The 18,773-nt window shown below is 58.3% G+C and overlaps 2 protein-coding genes across 2 annotated transcripts in view; one reads left to right on the top strand and one right to left on the bottom strand.

The window, feature by feature from the left end:
- HAUS7 (HAUS augmin like complex subunit 7) overlaps window positions 1-2,203 on the bottom strand; it is a 47,122-nt gene extending 44,919 nt beyond the window's left edge. The window contains exon 1 of the mRNA XM_037150831.2: window positions 2,135-2,203. Coding sequence (XP_037006726.2) covers window positions 2,135-2,176 — 42 coding nt within the window. The 5' untranslated portion in view covers window positions 2,177-2,203. The remainder of the gene's footprint in view (window positions 1-2,134) is intronic.
- Window positions 2,204-3,338: 1,135 nt separating this feature from the next.
- BGN (biglycan) lies at window positions 3,339-18,348 on the top strand. The gene is made up of 8 exons (XM_037150847.2): window positions 3,339-3,480; window positions 13,318-13,569; window positions 13,923-14,035; window positions 14,578-14,791; window positions 15,242-15,352; window positions 15,515-15,608; window positions 15,695-15,833; window positions 17,141-18,348. The coding sequence occupies exons 2-8, from the start codon at window positions 13,320-13,322 to the stop codon at window positions 17,336-17,338; spliced, it is 1,119 nt and encodes a 372-aa protein (XP_037006742.1). The 5' UTR covers window positions 3,339-3,480; window positions 13,318-13,319; the 3' UTR covers window positions 17,339-18,348.
- The last annotated feature ends 425 nt before the right edge of the window (window positions 18,349-18,773 follow it).

The raw sequence follows: 18,773 nt of genomic DNA, 5'->3' as shown, positions 1-18,773 counted from the left end.
ATGCCTTCTCTTCCTTCCTGCCTTGCTCCCCATGCCTGCCCTCCCCTACCTCCTTCCAACCGTGCCTTCTGGCTTCCCACTAGCCAGCAAGGACGTGCAGTTCCCAGCGTGCATCAGCCGGGGTCCAGGTTGTTCCGGTGCTGCGGAGAACTGAGGCCTGGGGAGGAGAAGGGAGGGGGGAGGGGAGCCCAGGACTGAGGTGCTGCCTGGTTAGTCTGGGAGTGGCCCCCAAATTAGAGGGCCAGGCCGAGTGACTCAGTGGGCCTTGGGCCGGGCATGCAGTCATGGCTTATTGCAGACTGCAAACCACAGACACGAGATCCTTCCAGGCACGAGAACCATATTTACAGAAATATTGCCCCGGATGCGTCCCCCAACAATGGGGAAGATCTCCAAGGGGCACATATGCCCCTTGCAGGGTGCCACCTCATCACCAACCCCTGACTCCCTCCAGGAACATGCCAGGCTGACAGCCTACTATGAGTGCTGTGCAGGGGAGACTGAGGCCGGCACATCACTAGGCCTTCCCATCTAATTTTGGTGACATCCCTCCGGGTCCCCACACCTTCTGTACCTTGCTATGTGCTCTTCCTTCTACTGCCAACACATCCCTCTCCCTTACTCCTCTGCTTCAAGTTGCCTCCTCCAGGAAGCCTTCCTGAGACTCTGGTGCTGTGTGCAGCTCTGGCATCCCAGCCTCCAGAGCAGTGAGTGCATGGTGCAACAGAGGGCTGGCTGGGGGCACAGGGCTAGGTGCAGCTCCTGGGGCAATGGGCATGCCTTACATGTTTTTTCCCCACTTTTTAAACAGTTTTATTGCTATATAATCCACATATTATATATTTCACCTGTTTTAAATGTATAATTCAATAAGTTTTTATCTAGTATATTTATAGAGTGTACATCACCACAGTCAGTTTTAGAACATTTTTATCGGTGCAAAAAGAAAACTCATGCCAGCCCTGGCTGGGTGGCTCAGCGGATTGAGCGTGGGCCTGCAAACCAGGGGGTCTCTGGTTTGCTTCCGGGTCAGGGTACATGCCTGGGTTTTGAGCTGGATCCCCAGCAAGGGGTGTGTGGGAGGCAGTCACACATGAATGTTTCTCTCCTTCTCTTTCTCCTTCCCTTCCCCTCTCTCTAAAGAGAAATAAGTAAATAAGTCTTTAACAAACAAAGAAAAGAAAACTCATGCCTTTTAGCTCTCACCCTTCCATTCCCCTGGCCCTCAGAGACCACTCATGAACTTTCTGTCCCTATAGACGTGCACATTCTGAACATTTCATGGGGAATCATGTCATTGGTGGTCTTTTGTGACAGGCTTCTTTCATGCAGCAGAATGTTTTCTACGGGTTTTTGAGCCTCCTTCTCCAAAACGCCACGACTGGGGATGCTGAAGCCTCCCCTACACGAGCCTCACAATATTAGTCTTTATTACTGCCAGAGATGTTGGAATATATCTTCAATAAACAGTGAAAAACACAAGCAAACAAGCAGACAAACTGACTGGCATTGTCCAGAAGGGCATGTGTTCTCTCTAATCTCCTGGTGTCAAACTTTGGCAATAGTCTTGCCCACAAAAATAAGAAGGAGCCTCAGCTCCCAGCTCAGAGCCTCCTTTTCCCACGTCTCCCTTCTCCATGACCCAACCTGGAAGCTTCTTGCAGGCAGGCACCACAGCTTGGTCAGGACACCATGTATTCCAAGTCCTAGTCGGGACCCCTGAACAAGGTTCAGAGGTACAAGGTACCTGGAAGGGGGTCTGCCTGGAGATGTGGCTGGTACGAGGAAGGGGGTCTGGGTCCAGCCACATCTCCAGACAGAACCTTCTGAATCCCACCTGTATGCGGGCCCTGGTCTGAGCACTGAATAACTAAATAACAGCTGACCAGATGGGCAGAACTCTCAGACCTCACCCTTGTTCTCCACCCATTGGACCCGCCTTTCCTTGGCCTCCCCGTGGCCTCTGCCTGCTCAGCTTTTCCTCTCTATATGCACTTTTCTCTTTCAGTCTTGGCAGAGTTTTGTCCTGCCTTGTTCACCTGCCTTAGTGTCTTCCCCTCTCAGCCTCCAAGTCTCCTGTGCAGATCTCAGCGTCACTCCTTACTTCCGTGTCCCACTCCCTCTAAACCCTCACCTTTGTCTCCTGGGAGCTGCTCCTGCGGGAGTCTCCCTCCATGCAGTGTCAGCTTGTGACAGAGGCTGGCTCTAGCCTGGCCCCGCTGCATGCTGGGTACATGAGTCAGGAGAAGCATGGGATCCCACTGAACAGGGAGGCCTTATACTCTGGATGCAGGTGGAGCTGGGCTCGCATGAGCCCTCAGGAAGTGGTCGAGCTTCCAGTGATTACGTGGGTGTCAATGACAGCCTCTTCCTGGGATTCTTGGCTGGCTGGCCCAGTTAGCAAGTGGCCAGCACAGAGCTCAAGCCCTAAGGAAATGCCCACCCACAGAGCAGTTATCACATCCTAGGGGACCATCACAGATTGAGCAAAAGGATGACTCGACAGGCTCCTTCTCTCTGAATCAGCTTTCCCACTCAGCTTCTCTGAGCTCCAGGGCAGGCAACCTAGGGAGGATCCCCCGAATCTGTGCTGCTCCCCTGCCACTCCCAGCTGACTCCCACCCTCAGATCACACGGAGAGGACCAGTTGCTCTTTTCTAGGAGAAAAGGAACTCCGGAGTGTGTGGGGGTGGGCTGGGTGTTTCCAGGGTTCCCAGAAGCCTAGATGGATCAAGCTTTTCCAGAAATCCGCAATGGTTGCCTCCCTGATCCCAGAGAACCACCTCCTTGTTCAGTCCTAGGCTGGCACAGGTTCTGGGCGGGCTCAGGACAGAATCCCAGGGCCACTCACTGGATTAGCAACCAGAGGCCGCCTCCCTCTCAATGCTCTTTCATTTCTGCCCTCTTGCCTTCCTCTGCCCAGCTCACTGCCAGAAAGCCAGTTCCCGCCTCTCTCTGGGCCTCAGTGTCCCCATCCGGGCAGTAGAAAGTTTGACTCTCTGAGGCTATGCCTGCCCAGGGACGCTAAGGGTCCTCGTGTGAGTGGGAGCGTGTGCCCCCTCACTGTGTGCTTGGGGCAAGAAGAGGGGGTGCTGGAGGTGGGTGTGTGAGCAGGAGCGGTGAGTGGGTGCAGCTAGCCCAGCCGTCTACAAGAAAATTGCTCCCTTTGAAGCTGCCAGGGGGGCTGAGAAGCCTGCCCCCCTCCTTCCCTTCCTCTCTCCCTCTCTCTCTCCTTCCCTTCCCAGCCCCACCAGCCCCCTCCCTCCTTTCCTCCCTCCCCGCCCCCTCCCCCGGTCGGCCCGCCCGCCCGCCCAGCCTTTAGCCTCCCTCCCACCGCCTCTGTCTCCCTCTCTCCACTAACTGCCCAGGAGTGAGCAGCTGCTCTAGGCGGCCCAACAGACAGACAAGACAGACGCAAGGACTGCCCGACACCCAAGCCTGCCAACTAACCAGCCTGCACCCAGCGCTTCCCTTTCCCAGGTAGGACACCCACACCAGCCGCTCACTGTCCCCACACCCCACGCTAGCCTTCAGCTGCCCTTGATGTCTCATCTCTGACTCTGTTGCCCCCTCACCATTCTCAATCAGTCCCAGACCCTGACCCTGCTGCCCCCATGTCACCCCTCCACGTCCTTATCTTTCTGCCTGCTGCCCCCTTACCACCCTCTCCTGCCCCCAGTGCGGATGCCCAGGGCACTGCTGTAAGCTGTTGGTTCACGCCCCATGGTCGCCACCCTGTGGCACCGTTGGTCCTTGTTCAGTTTCTGCCTCTGTTCCCATCCCTCTTCCAGGTGCCTTCTCCTCTCCCCTTTGATTTCACTCAGCTCAGCTCCATGTCTGTTTTCTCTGCTCCATCTTGGGGTTGCTCCCCTTGGCTACTGCCCCAGGACATCACCAAGGCATGGCTGGGTGGCTGGCAGGCACCCCAGCTCCACCAATAGCCCTCTGCCTTTGCTGCAAGGCCCTGGGTGCACCCTGCACTCTCATCAGCCTCTCTCCCTCTCTCTCTCTCTCTCTCTCTCTCTCTCTCTCTCTCTCTCTCTGCATTCTACTGTGGCAGGCAAGCCTACTCACTCAGGGTTTTTTGCCTGACCCAGGTCGGGAGGACCTCTGGGCCTCTGCCTGAGCTCTGGCCAAGGAGCCGTCCCCATTGTCCAGGACCAGTCCTTGGCAGGGGCTCAGAGACTTGGTTCTCTAGGCACGCCCGAGGCACCCTGCCCAGATATTCCTCGCTTACCCATGGGCTAATGCCCTGCCTCTGTCTCCTTCTGGGCGAAGGGTGGGTCCACGGAGCCCTGGCCTCAAGCACCCTGAGCGGGGCTGCCTGGGTGGCTCAGCCCCATCTCCCCAGAACCTCATCGGATTGGGGCTCAGAATTGGCGTGGGGCAGAAAGAAACTCAGGCAACTATGCCATGCTACCCTGGGCAGGCCTGGCTTGGGGCCCTGTAAGGTTTCTGGGGACACCGGGTAAATGTTAGGCCACAGAGCCACTTCCAAGCCGGGACACCATCACCCCAAGAGGGGTGCATTTAAGGATGGGTGAACTTCAATAGCGCCCTGACTAGATGCCCTGTTCCCCAAAGGCAGCCCAGACACTGGAGCATGGGGAGTCTTTCAAAGGGAGAAAGAGCCCCAGGTCTCAAGCAAAGTGTAGCTGCAATGTTGCCCCCAGGGCCCTTTGGGTGGGGAGGAGTGGCTTCTGGTTGTCCCATCCCCCACCATTCCCATCCATTGTACAGAGGGGGCAACTAAGGGCCTGAGAGGGGCAAGAACCTGCTCACGATTGCACAGCCATTCAAGGGCAGAGGTGAAGTCAGGACCCAGGGGTTCTAACAGACAAATGTGAGCTATATTGACCCCATACCGCCCAGGGAATCATCAAAGTTATTTGAATGTTGAGGACAGTAGCCTGTGGTCAACTCTAGTGCGAGATGACGGGAGTGAGAGGTAGCAAGGCCACGGGCCACTGTCTTTCCTGCGGGCTCCCAAAATGGCTGGCATGTAGAGGGGCCTGGCAAGGGACTCAGGAGAGGAAGAAGGGGAAAGAGGGCTCTCTGGGTGTGGCCTTGAGTGCCCTGGAAGGTTGGGGGATGGGAGTACCCCCCTTGCCGCACCTTAGGCTGGATTGGGGTCTGGGCACTGATTAGTGAGGGCTGCTGAGCAGAGCACAAGGCCCAGTGTCCCCCCGGGCAGGGCGGTGGGTGGCATCAAGTTGGGGCAGAGCTCAGCCAGGCCAGGGAGATTCATTGTTCTTGAACCATCTTCGGAAGGGGTCACTCAGGTTGCAGATTCAGCCCCATCTGTCCCCAGGAGGCTCCTGCCTCGGTGCCCTCACCCCTCCCTGGCCTGCCAGCTCACCACCCCGAGAGCTTGATTGGGACTAAGACAAGCCAGAGATGCTCCGGCCTTCCTCAGTGCCAATCCCCACAAAAAAAAAAAAAAAAAAAAAAATGGTTCTCGGGAATCCGTATCCAGGAGTGCAAGTTCATGCAGAGTGAGAATACATGCACGAGACTACATTTGTGCAGGCGAGTGTGTTCTGGAAACATGCTGCTGCCTGTGCCGCCTGCACCCTGGGTGAGCTGGTGCTGGGGCAGAGGTACCTTCATGTGGCGCTTGCCTGTGTCTGGCTCCCGTGGCCAGCATGAGTGAGCCTGTGAGGGCAGGTCTGTGTGGGTGCATTAAAAGGAAGGCACAGAAGCTGCCGCCAGGCTGCGGGGGCCAGGCCGCAGGAGCCGAGGCTGGGAGCCAGGGAGCAGAGAGGGCTCCCATAGCCAGCCAGCCGCCGAGTGGTTGCCCTGGCCTGCCTGCTCACTGGTCCACCTTCAAGCCCCAAGGACCCAGGTTCCAGTGGGCACTGACCATCCACTGCTTTTTGCTCTGCCTGCCCTGGAGCAGAGACCAGGGTCCTCATTTAGTAGATGGGGAGAGTCTGGGGTCCAGGCCTTTGCCAGTGGGTCTGGTGGCAGTTCTGTGTGAGCCCATTTTAGGGACCCAGAAAGTAGGGGTGCCAACCCTCTGACCATTACCCTGGGTGATCTCCGAACATCGGCCCAGATTTCTCCCCTGCCCCACAGGTAGTCCTGGCCCAGTGGAAGAGCGTGAACAGGGAAGGATAGGAGGAAAGTGGGTATTTGTAAGACAGAGTTTCCTTTCTTTTTATTAAAAAATGTATTTTTAAAGATTTTATTTATTTACTTTAGAGAGGGGAGGGGAGGGGAAAGAGGGAGAGAAACATCCATGTGTGGTTGCCTCTGGCATGTGCCCCCCCCCACCAGGGACCTGGCCCGGAACCCAGGCATGTGCCCTGACTGGGAATCGAACCGGCGACCCTGTGATTCTCAGGCTGGCACTCAATCCACTGAGCCACACCAGCCAGGGCCAGAGTTTCCTTTCTTCAGCAAGATACCGCAGCTACTCAAGACCACAGTGTCCCTTCCAGCTCCAGCATCAAGTCCCCAGAGGAGGGAGTTGTAATGAGCCTGGACGTGAGGGTTCATGTGAAAAGCAAGTAAGCCTTTCCAAGGGGGCTTCCCTTCTCTCCCACCAACACCCTGGTCTCCGAAGCCCCACCCACTGGGCCACTGAGCTGCTGGTCCTGCAGGTGGCACACCCAGGGCCCCTCACCAACCTCGTCCATCCTGATAGTTGAAGAGGTCTTCCCAGACCCACCAACACTTCACCCTACTCCTCTTGACCAGGCACCCAGAGCAGAGGAGCTTGGTTTCTGCCCCGAGCTACTCTCCCCCACGCCTATTGGCCCTGCTGGTGGGAGGGAAAAAAAATCGAGGGGCTGGGAGGTGACTGGCTCTCCAGAGTGCCCTGCAGTGAGCCTCGTGGTAGAATAAAGCCCTGCTTCCTCTGAAGGCGGGCAGACCCCAACCCACTAGCTCTGCCCGCTCCCTTCCTGTCCTTTTTACTCACACATTGGGCCACCCACAGAAAGGACCCTTTCTGTAAAGCCCAATTTAGAGGGGGCTATGCTGGGGGAACAGGGGCATGTCTACTCAGACCTGGCCAGGCCTGAGGCCCACTGAGAGTCACTGGCCAGCCCCATGACTGGGCCCTTCTCCACCCTTTCAGATCAGCTCCCCGCCTTCCAAATGGGAGGTGCCGGGGTAAAGGCCCTTCCTCCACTTACAGCACACAGCCCAAGAGTCCCAGAGCATTCTTCACTCCCCACTGGGACTCCAGGCTTCTAGAAGCCACCCCAGCCCTACCCTGTTTAGCTTATCCACTTCCGCCCCATCCTCTCGACTCCTAGCACAGAGCCCACCAGCCTCAGCTCTTCCAGATATTGCCCAGCTCAACTCTCAGCCTGCAGCACAGCACTGACATTGTCAGCCTCGCTGACATTCCTGAGCCCGGTGAAGGTATAAGGACTCAGATGACTCACATCTGCCCCCTCCCTGTGGTGACATATCTCTCAGGTTTAGGGGGAGGTGGGCTGAGAGGGACCCCAGATTCTGTGTAACTCTGAACTCACCCTTGCTTCACCCCCACCAACTGCTTCTGGGAGGTCAGATGACCCAAGGGGATAGAGCAGTCAGAGACCCTGTGGCTGCAAGATCGAAGATTTGGGGAAGAGAAGTCGGGCTTGAAGGAGAAGGGCAAAAGGCAGAGAGAGGCTGGCTCTGGCAACCCTGTCCCTGGAGACAGGGGAAGTCCTGGAGGCAGAGGAAAGTGTGACTTTGATACTCTCTGAAGTCCAAGTCTCAGCTCAACCTCCATTATGGTCCCCCGGGCCTTAGAGGCTACCAGCTACAAAGATGCCTGTAGCTTGGGAGCCCTAGAAGGAGCTGAAAGTGAACAGGTCCTGGAGCCTCTAGGCTAGCTGACAAGGGCTGAATCCCATCCCAGCCAAAGCCCCTGGAAGAGAGCTGGGACCTGAGGCAAGAAAGGGGCTGCAGTAAACTCTGAGCCCAGGAAAGAAAGGGGCTATAGCGCCTCCCTCCAGGGTGCCTGGCAACTCTCCTGCCCTGGGAACCAGGCCAAGCTCCCTTGCCTTGGCCTGGCTTAATAAGGAAATGAGACAGGCAGGGCCCCAGGCTCTGGTAGCCAGGCTGAGAACATAGCCCTGGGGGGGGTCTGGCACCTGTTGGGACCTAAAATGCACCGGGAAACTTCCCTGGCCTGCCGGCCAGATGGCCTTTACAGGCAACTTCCTTGCAGATGGAGGCAGAGCTGGCCTGGTGGATATACTTGGGTCAAAACAGTGCCACCAGACCCATCAGTGAAAGGGGTAGGCCCCTTGGGCTGTGGGGAGCTATTGATGGTGGCAGGCAGAGAAAGGTGCTATGTTCCCAGAGGATTCATGATGCAAGCGTGGGGGCGCAAGACCCACAGATCAGGGCCGTGCTTTCCAACAGCCTCACTTCCCAGCCGGGGTGAGGAAGCTGCCAAGGACTCTTTTCCAGGGACCCCAGGGGCTGGTCTAGCTCAGAAAGCGTGGGATCTTGTGGCTTTGGGGCTTGTAGCAAAGTCTGTGATCAATGGAAGAGGGTGGGGCCAGACCCATGGACAGTAGACAGACAGATGGCGGAGTCCCAGCTCTACCATTTCCTCAACATGTGGCCTTGGGCAAGAGTTTTGGGCAAACCCTTGTGCTTCCTTCTTATGGTCATTGGAAAATCATTTGAGTTCCCTGTCCCGCCGCGGGAGGTGATAACATCCTCCCTCTTCCTCAAAGATTGTAGAACATGGTGAAGAGTTCAAGATTTCTTCATTGAGTGGGAGGATGAAGAAAGGCACACAGCCTAGGTACACAAGGACCAGAAACTCAGAACCCCCAGCTGACCCAGGTCATCTGCTGCCCAACCCCTAGCGTGAGAGAAGGCCAGCAGTTCGACCCTCACACACTCCAGAGGTTTCCCGGCAGGGTGGGGGCAGGCATGGATGGCTCTCCTGCATATTGTAGGGACGGAAGTCTGGCTTGGCCAGCACCAGCTGCCTCACCACCTTCCTGGTACCAGCCCATTGCTGGTTCCCTACAGCCTCTGATACCCATGTCTAAGTTGAGTCTGTCCCTGAAGACCCAGCTCTGCCCAGTCACCTCAGTGGCAGGGCCACAGAAGCCACACTTGAGCATCTGCACCCCCTTGTAGCCTGGAGGGCATGCTGAGGCAACCCTGCTGGCTTCAGAGTTGCCTGGGTGCAGACACAGACAGGGTAGGCTTTAGGGTCCAAACCCTCCCCACTCCAGCTACCAGCCCTTCACACGATCACTCCCACACACACACATGTGGGCTTTAGCAGACCCATGGGTGGTGCATGTCCCCTCTCTCTGGTTGACATCCAAGTGCAGAGTAGAGCTTTCAGGGGGCCAGTGGGCTCAGGCCTGAGGAGGCGATAGGGAGCAGCCGAGTAGAGTCAGCCCGTGCAGCACCGTGCCTCTGGTCTGCTGATTGAAGCTGGGCCAGGAGGATTTGGTAAAAAGGGTTGGGGGCAGAAGGCCCCTGAGTCACCTGTCTCTGTCACCCTACCCCATACACTCAGTCCCAGGGACTGACAGGGCTGAGTGGAAGGTGGCACGAGTGTCAGAGCTCAGATCGAGTGGCTCAGTGGGGCCAGACACCTCAGGCTGAGGCCCAGGGACAGCGCCTGGCGTCTACAACTTGGCAGTTGTGAGCCACACATCTGCCGGCAAGCTCCCAGGGCATGCCAGACCTCAAGTCCTGCTCCCGCCACCCTTGGCCTGGCCTGAATGCCTGGCATGGCCGCTCCATGTTCTCAGAGGCTGCCAATGTGTCTTGTTTGGCTGTGTCCTGGAGCAATCCTTCTCGGAGGACTGCTCTGACTTTCAGAGGGCCAGACAAGAAGGGCCCTATTGGGTCGGAGGCTCAGGCTCCAGGAAGCCCAGCCTCTTCTCTCATTCACACCTGTGGGCGCCAGGCCTGAGGCCTCACGGCCATTACAACTTCTTTCCTTTGCTCTGAGGAGGTGGAGGTCCAGTGAACTCAGATCACACTTCGCTGGGGTTGAGGCCCTCCCTCAGGTCCTTGGGGACATGCCTGGGGAGGCCAATGAAGGGAAACTGAAGCCCAAAGGCTCAGGTAGTATGGGGAGGTGGCATTGGGGTGACTTGCTGTGGGTCTCCCATCATCTGTCCATGAGGAGCTCCCACCTCCTGGGCTGTGGCCCTCCTGCCTCCAACATGTGTGCGTTCCTGAAGGGTGGGGGTCCGTGTGAAGCAGTGGAAAGAAGGTAGGGCCATGCTTAAACTAGGGCATCTGTGCCTGTCCACAGCCTGACAGTCCCCCACCCTGATCATCACCAGCCTCAAACTTCTCCTCCCAGGCTGTCTGCACTGTCCACGCTGAGCCAGCCACCCGGAGACCCCATCGCCCCCACTGCTCAGAGGCAAGGCTGAGGTCTGAAAGCTCAGGGCCTGCAGTTGGACCCCGTCTCAGGCTGACTGTGATGGCAGAAAATCTGTTTCTCTTCCTAGGCCTCAGTTTTCTCTTCCATGAAATGGAGATAGCAATTGTGCTAGATGCAGGGAAGCCTTACTGCATCCCCTCGAGGCCCCTTCCTAGCTCTTTCTGGCTCTGCCGGGGTCTCTCGCTGCCTCTTGCTGGCTCATCCAGCTAGCCCCCTCCCCCTGCATAGTTCTGGCTGAGTCTTGTGCCAGTTCCTCAAGGGGAAATGAGGGCTGTGCTGGGAAACCCGCCCAGCCCCTACCCCGCCAGCCTCCCCACTGCCTGGGCCCAGCCAGGAACCGGGGAGAACCAGCCAAACCTTGTCCTCTGCCTCTGTCACGAGGCCCTGGTATAGGGCCTCCAAGCCCTCAGCCTCCCTTCCCCTCAGAGTGAGTCTGCGCCGCAGCCATCAGACACGGTTGCTTTGAGCTGGCCCATCCCCCTAGTGCAAGTCCTGCGAGACCACCTGGTTGGCCTTCCCAGAGCCTGTCCATCCTCTGCCCTAGTGGAGGGGCCAGACATCAAGGCAGATATTCTCTGAGGAGATCCCCAGCCCTCTCCAGCTCCAGCAGGCTGCCCAGGGCCTGTCTGCACCCACCTCTCCCCACAGTCTCTCCTGGGTCTGGCCAGACCACCATACCGGACCCCTGCCTGTTCAGGTGGACTATAGATCCCAGAGAATTCCAAGGTTCCTTCTGGGCATTCCAGCCCTGACTCATCCCTTCTGTGAGGTAGTGGCTTTGGCAGGGGTGCCAGACAAAGCGGGGAGAAGTCTCCTCCCTCTTTTCTATTCCATCTTGCTCTCCTACCTTCATCCTCCCCTTCCTGTTCTCTCCTACTGCTCCTCCACCTCCCGGCCCTGGGCATCCAGTGGCATCTGGGCAAGGGCCCTGTGCAGTGGAAGCAGGCACAGGAGACCTAGGCCTACGGTGCTCTGCCCTGAGACTTGCAAACTTGGGGAAAGAAGGAGGGACCCGCTGTCCAGGTAGGCAAACCCCAGGCCTTCTCCCTACCTTTTGCCAAGGCCCTCTGGGGGCCCCCTGATGTCTGCATGGTCAGCCTGGGGCTGGTAGAACCTGTGACATTATCAAAGAAGCCAGGGAAGCTGGATGCTGCCTTAGTGTGGGGGACCCTCACTTCGCTGTGTGACCTGGGGTAGGCAGGCAGTTTCTCTGAACCTGTCACTGGGGGCCATGGCTCAGGAGGGCTGTTGGAACCCACTGGGGCTGCTCTGAGGCTGGCTCAGCAGCCCCTGGGCTCCTGCCATCCCCTCTAGCAGCTCAGTCCTCAGTGATGGTGGGAGCCAAAGCAGGCCATATGACCTCTTGGTGGGGGTGGCTTCAGGAGGAGTGCAGGAGGGGACAGCAAGACGGGGATGAATGAGAATCTGAGGGGCAGAGCTGTGTGCACAGACGTGGAGGAGGCCTCAGGCCCCACCTGGTAGCCAGCCCAGCCGCACCCCGATGGGGCCTGCCTAGGAGAGTGGCAGGCAGGGCCAAGCTGCTCCAAAAGCGCTGGCCTAGAGTGGGCAGAGCCCTCCACCCTCAGTGTCTCCCTTCCACCTCTGAAGCTAGCAGCCAGGTTCAGGGGGCTCACCTAGCCCCACCGATGTCCCAAACAACCCCTCCCCTGGACAAGATGGGCCCCAAGTGAGGGCCTCCCTGGGGTGGGACCAGTTTGGATCTGCAGGAGGCCCTGGCAATCAGCTGGACTCCCTGCCCAGAGATGCACCCAGGGCAGCCTTCTGCCCCCCGCCCCAAACCTATGAGGCAAACAGGGTGCACACTCTTATTCCTGTTTAACAGATAGGGAAAAATGAGGCTGGGACTTTCCCTGGAAATCCTCATAGGTGGGGGGTGATGGGAGGGGCACGGGCTCTGGCTCTTCCCTGTACAGAGCTTTTGGCCAGAGGAGCCTCTGGCTGGAAGGCAGCCTCCGCTGGAGGAGGAAGGGGGCAGGCTGATGTGGGTGCCAGGGGCAGGCTCAGGCAGAGAGTCTTCCCCCACCTCCACCTTGCTGCCCAGCGTGGGGGGCCTCCAGACAAGCCTGACCCTGCCCCGCCACTTTGAGGGAAGGCCGCTCCCCTGAGGGGGGGCAGTCAGCTCTCCAGAAGGCTGGACCTTGGCAGAAGGAAGGTGGGAGCCCCAGGGCCCAGCCGGGGGAAGACCTGTGGGCCAGGGGAGGAAGCCAAGGTCCCAGGAAGCAGTGGGGAAGTGAATGGGGGGCTGTGCCCTCTCCACCTCTGTAATTTCTCTCATGGCTTTGGAGGACGCCCTTCTCTTTCTCCATTTTGCCTCTGGAACTAACCCAGGTCTTTGCCCAGTGCGCCCAGCCTGGCGCCTTGGCCTCTTGACTTTCTTAGAAAAAAATGTGAGTATGTTGCAAGGTGGGGGGCTCAGGGAGGAAAGGAAGCGACTCATAATCCCCTAACTCAATCCTGACTGCCCACGTTGCCTTGAACATGTGGGATTGGCCCAGGCCACAGCGGTATCTTCAAAGCATGCGGAGGGCAAATAATTGGGTTTCTTTGTCTGCCTCCTCCACTTGCCTCACTGACCCCCCAGGCAGCTGCCAGCTGACTCAGTGCGGTGTGTGCACGTGGGGGGTGGTGCTGCAGACTCCGTAATGGGAAGACACTGCATTTGCCACTGAAGTCAGGTCCTGCCTGGGAGCAGAGGGGAGCAGGAAGAGGTGCCCCTGTCCTGCCAGGTATCTCCTGGCTGCCCACGCTTCCTGTCTCTGCCACCGCGGCCCCAGTGATGGATGGGGGACATGGTGCTAACCCAGGAAGAACCCCAGTTCCTGGTGTTGGGGAGATGACCAGGAAAGGGCTGAGAGGATAAATGTGAGTTACTGGGCAGGCCCCCCTGACGGCCCCTCCTCACCCTGGCCTTCTAGGTATGCCTACCATGTGGCCCCTCTGGCTCCTTGCGCCCCTGCTGGCCCTGAGCCAGGCCCTGCCCTTTGAACAGAAGGGCTTCTGGGACTTCACGCTGGACGATGGGCTGCCCATGCTCAATGATGAGGAAGCTTCGGGTGCCGACACGACCTCGGGAGTCCCAGACCTCGACTCCCTCCCGCCCACCTTCAGCGCCATGTGTCCTTTCGGCTGCCACTGCCACCTGCGGGTTGTTCAGTGCTCTGACCTGGGTCAGTCCTGGGGCTGTGGTGGGAGGGGTGTGTGGAGGCACAGGCGCACGCAGCCTGAGCGCCCCTATCAAGGGGACACACATGTCTGTCCTGTGGTATGGGCATGGAAGGAGGGGAGCAGAGATGGGGTGACCCTGAGCAGGCTTGGGGATCCTGATCTCAGTATGGGAAGGTGTCCAGTTGTCTGGTTGCAAGTGAATGGGGAGTGAGAAGAGCCTCGGTCTGCCAGCTCCAGAGCTTCTGCCTGGCTGTGGGGGAGTCCCTGTGTGCACGTCTGTTTGTCTGTGTCCCTGTACTCTGAGCCTCTCCGGGCTTGTGACCTGGGCTCACATTGGTGATGGTGGTGCCCCCAGGTCTGAAGGCTGTGCCCAAGGAGATTTCACCTGACACCACATTGCTGGACCTGCAAAACAACGACATCACCGAGCTCCGCAAGGATGACTTCAAAGGCCTCCAGCACCTCTACGTAAGCCTGCCCTGGCCCTTTCAAGGGGCTGAGAAGACGGGTGGTCTGCAGCTGGGGGGGGGGGGTCAGGTCCAGATAGGTGTGTGCACACACTAGTAGAGTGTGAGAGGGGACAGGGGCCCACGGAGTCCTGAGAGAAGTCTGGGGGTGGGCATTGAGGAAGTGCCAAGGGTGAGGGTCACGTGTGTGGGTGTCAGCAACTATAAGTGCAGGACAAGATCACTCAGGATCACTTAATTCCCTTTCAGCTGGAAATGTTGTTTATTTGATTGGTTTTTCCCAAGAATATATTGCATCGTAGCCAGGGTGCAAGTGGGGAAACTGAGGCTCAGGGAAGCGCTGGGCTGTGCTGGGCAGTAGTGGCATCTCCAGGCCTGAGTGCTAGCTCCCAACTCTGCAACATGCCCACGAGCAGATGGGTCTCTTTGAGGCCCAGCTGTGAAGTCCCAGTGATCTCCAGCTCAGGTGGCAGAGGGGTGAGAGAGGAGAGGGCAGGGCGGGCTGGGGAGCCAGCGCCTTCACCTCCAACGCCCACCCCACAGGCCCTTGTCCTGGTGAACAACAAGATCTCAAAGATACACGAGAAGGCTTTCAGCCCTCTGCGGAAGCTGCAGAAGCTCTATATCTCCAAGAACCACCTGGTTGAGATCCCTCCCAACCTGCCTAGCTCCCTGGTGGAGCTCCGCATCCATGACAACCGCATCCGAAAGGTGCCCAAGGGTGTGTTCAGTGGGCTGCGCAACATGAACTGCATTGGTGAGTGTGGCCCTGGCTGGGGACAGTCCTCACTCCGGTGGCTGGCAGGGAGGGTCAGGGAGAGGGACCTCTTCAGGTCTCACAGGATGTTCTGGAGCCTTGTCTAGGGGTATGTCCTAGAGCCGCCAAAGCAAGGTGAAGAGAATCCATAGAGAGAGAGAAGGAAAAGGGCCAGTGCCACCAGACAGCTGGCCAAGGCCTGCCATGGGCTCTCCCTTGCACCCCCTGCCCCACGAGGCCGATGCCAGGACCCCTTAGGGGCTAGTGGTCTTGAAAAGCTACAAGTTTGCAATTTGCCCCATAAATTAGTGGCTGCTTTCAGCAGGAGAAAGGAGAGCAGGGAATTAGCAAGGTCTGTTAGGCCAGCCCAAGCCAGGAAGCCAACAGACCCTGGAGCATTCGGGCAGCAGTTCTGCTCTGGCTCTGGGGCTGAGGGGGCCTCTCTCCTAGAGATGGGTGGGAATCCCCTGGAAAACAGTGGCTTTGAACCTGGAGCCTTCGATGGCCTGAAGCTCAACTATCTTCGCATCTCTGAGGCCAAGCTCACCGGCATCCCCAAAGGTAGGAAGACCATACTTTCTTCCCATGGTGGGCAAAGCCGGGGGTCTAGAGCCTTCGGCAGCCCTCTCTCCACCACCCCGCCCCCCTCACAGCACCAGCCACACACTCCTGTATCCGTCTCAAAGTGCCCTTTCCCACCACCACCCCGCCCTGCCCCGGCAGACCTGCCTGAGACCCTGAATGAACTCCACCTGGACCACAACAAAATTCAGGCTATTGAGCTGGAGGATCTGCTCCGCTACTCCAAACTGTACAGGTGGGTTGGGGGACCAAGGTGGGTGGCCCACCCCACAGTCCTTTTCTCCTCTGGCCTCTCAGTACATCTCATCCATCCCTTTGCAGGCTGGGCCTGGGCCACAACCAGATCCGCATGATTGAGAATGGAAGCCTGAGTTTTCTGCCCACCCTGAGGGAGCTGCACTTGGACAATAACAAGCTGTCCAAGGTGCCTGCTGGCCTTCCGGATCTCAAGCTACTCCAGGTGAAAGCTGAGGGTGGGGGCAATCCCAGTACCAAGTTCTCTAAGACTGGGGGAGGGGCGCAGCCCATGTTTCCAGGGCAGTTCCTTGGCCCCCTGCCCCTCCTGGTGTGGGTCCCAGGTAGAGAGTGGAACCCCAAGTGGCAGCTGCATGGTCTGGCGGATTACTCCACCTCTGCCTCCTCACCTGGAAAGGAGCAGCTAGGGGGACCCCCCCTTCAGGGCCAATGGTCTGTGCTGAGGAAGAGGAGGAGGAGAGTAGGACAGCAAGGAGGGTAGGGCAGGGGTAGAGAGCAGTTGTAAGGGATGAATAGGAGGTGGCCTGGCAGATGCTGGTACTGAAAGTCTCCCAAGAGGGCAAGGCCTCAGAGGAGATCGGGGAACACTGAGGGCATGGGGATGTACAAATATGTGCCAAGACAGGGACAGCTCAGGGCAAGAAGTGGGCTGATGGGGGAGGGGGCGCGCAGGGTCTTGCCTGTTGTTGTCTCAAGGGGCCCTTCCTTGGCTTGGTTTCCAGTCACACTGGCAAACTTGGCCTTGCCCAGCCCTTCCCTGGTTCCCAGTCTCTTCCTCAGCCCCATTCACAAGTGCCAGGAGACCCGCTACTCCCACAAGGTATCCGGGCAAAGGCGAGTCCAACGGTGTCCTGTGAGCGGGACAGCCCAGCTGCAACAGCATCGCGGGCAATGCCGAGCTGAGTGCGCCCTCTAGTGGCCAGTTCATCTCCGCCTCTAGAGGGCGCTGTTGCAGATCAGCGTCTCCCCCGCCCTCCCATCACTGGGCTTCTCGCCCACTCACCCTCCTGTCCGCTCTGCCCCTACGCTAGAGAAGGGCTTCGGGGAGTTGGGGGAGGCTGATAGAGGGCAAGTGCCCCGGAGGCCTGGGAGGAAAAGGAAATCAACCTGAAGGTTCTTTCTCCTCTCATGTCCCTGGGCTCCTGGAATGAAAGGCTGAGATGGGCTGGCCAGGAGTTTGGCAAACCCAGAAGGAAGGCCAGGGGCTCTCTGTGAGCCCAAGGTGCCATCTTTCCTGCATGGACACCCCACCCCATCCCCTGACCCTCATGTGTCCTTCACCTCCTACTCACGACACACCCACCTGAGCCCTGATCATACACCCGCCTGACCACCATACTCAAGCCGTGGTTTGTTCATCCCAGTGGGAGAACTACATCTGGGCCCTCAAAGGGGTGTTTGGATGCAATGCAATGAAGTGATGTCCCCATGGCCACCAGGCCAGACTTGGAAAAGGTGGTTGAGGTGCCTGGGCCATTGGCACTGAAACTAGGCCATGCCCCTCTGTCCCAGGTTGTCTACCTACACACCAACAATATCACCAAGGTGGGCGTCAACGACTTCTGCCCCATAGGCTTCGGGGTCAAGCGGGCCTACTACAACGGCATCAGCCTCTTCAACAATCCTGTGCCTTACTGGGAGGTGCAGCCAGCCACCTTCCGCTGTGTGACTGACCGCCTGGCCATCCAATTTGGCAACTACAAAAAGTAGAGGCAGCAGCAGCCTTGTGGTGGCCTGGGCCAGGTCTCTGGGAAGCACGGGGAACGTCCTGAGGGGGTGGCAGAGCAAGGGAGCGAGGCCAGTGCCCAGCTGCACCCAACCCAGCCCCACCCTTTATCCCCAACCCCCACTCGCTGCCCCCTGACACCTCTGCCCTGACTCCCAAGTGTGCAGGTGGGGCACGAGGCCCAGACCTCATCACACGTCCCCTTAGCTTCAGAGCTGCCCCTCTCTATCATCATAGCCACTCAGAGGCGCCCCTGCCAAATTTTTTGCCATTTCACCCTGAAACCAAATTTTCCGAGGCTCCAGTACAAGGAAACCAGTCCCTGGGTCTGGGGGCAGAAGGAGACAAGCAGGGATGGAGACAGCAGATCCTATCGAACCCAGTGCACCTGGCTGGCGCACATTCCTCCACCACATGAACTTGCAGCTTCCAGCCCTCATTGACCTGGTCTGCTACCCTTGGTCTCAGATGGCCCCCCATCTTTATGCAAGTTCACAGCCCATCCATCCAAGCCTCCTCGCTCTACTGGCTCCTAAACCAGTCCTGTCCCTCTCTCTCTATCTCCCTTTCTTGTCCTCCCTCTTCCCTCTTAACGTCCTTCGGCTGGATCTGGTGTCTGCAATGAGAGGCCTTGCCCAGCCCCTACCCAGGCAAGCCAGTGGGTGAGGAGGCAGTTGCCCCCCACAGCTGCCTACTCTGCCCAGGCCTCTCACCCAAGCTTGGATGGTCCTGGAGGAGGCAGGTGGAGGTGCTGCACCCCGCACACACTCTAGTCAAGACCCTGGAAGTCAGGCCCCCAGGAGGGGCCCAACATCCCACTGAAGTCCCAAACACGCTTTTCATTGTCCCCCCCCTTCCCCCTTAATGGCTAGGTCCTCCCCCACCTCCCTTTCAGCCCCTGGTGCAGAGTTTCGAGCAATCACACCCAGCCTGAGGAGGGGCTGCTTCTGAGGTCGGTTGTTGTCTTTCAATTAAAGAAGCACTGTGCAATATGGCTCTGTGCGTCACCATTCTTGGGGTAGCACTGGGGACCGAGCAGAAAAGCGAGCCACCAAGGGGCTACCTCTGGTCAGCTCCCAGACTCTGCATCTCTGTGCCCCCTCCAAGCCTGGGGCTTTTTTCTCTTTGCTGCTTTCCCTGTGATCAGGTGAAGATCCTGGGAACCCCTCGGTATGAGACTGTGCAAGGAGACCCAGGCAACCAAGTGAAAGGCCACTGCCTGGCCCTTCCCCTCCCTTCCAGGCACTTCTTAGACCAGGTTCCTGAAGCAGACCCACCAAGGTAGCCTCTGCCATCCCAGTGCAGAGCACTAGGCTAGATCCCCCTCCCAGCCAAGGCAGGAAATCCTAGGGGACCCACTGACTGCCCCTCTTGGTGGATTCCTGTGTCAGCATCAGGGGGCACACTTCCGGCAGCATG

The sequence above is a fragment of the Artibeus jamaicensis genome, unplaced genomic scaffold (assembly GCF_021234435.1).
Source record: "Artibeus jamaicensis isolate MK-2021 breed Jamaican fruit bat unplaced genomic scaffold, CSHL_Jam_final contig_1417, whole genome shotgun sequence".
NCBI classification, from domain to species: Eukaryota; Metazoa; Chordata; class Mammalia; order Chiroptera; family Phyllostomidae; genus Artibeus; species Artibeus jamaicensis.
Note: the sequence above shows the minus strand (reverse complement) of the source record. Positions and strands in the feature narration are given on the sequence as shown.

Coding starts and splice junctions, on each gene's coding strand:
- BGN (XM_037150847.2), top strand. CDS start 13,320: ATGCCTACCATGTGGCCCCTCTGGCTCCTTGCGCCCCTGCTGGCCCTG. Junction 14,792..15,241: donor GCGCAACATGAACTGCATTG/GTGAGTGTGGCC, acceptor CCTCTCTCCTAG/AGATGGGTGGGAATCCCCTG. Junction 15,609..15,694: donor CGCTACTCCAAACTGTACAG/GTGGGTTGGGGG, acceptor ATCCCTTTGCAG/GCTGGGCCTGGGCCACAACC.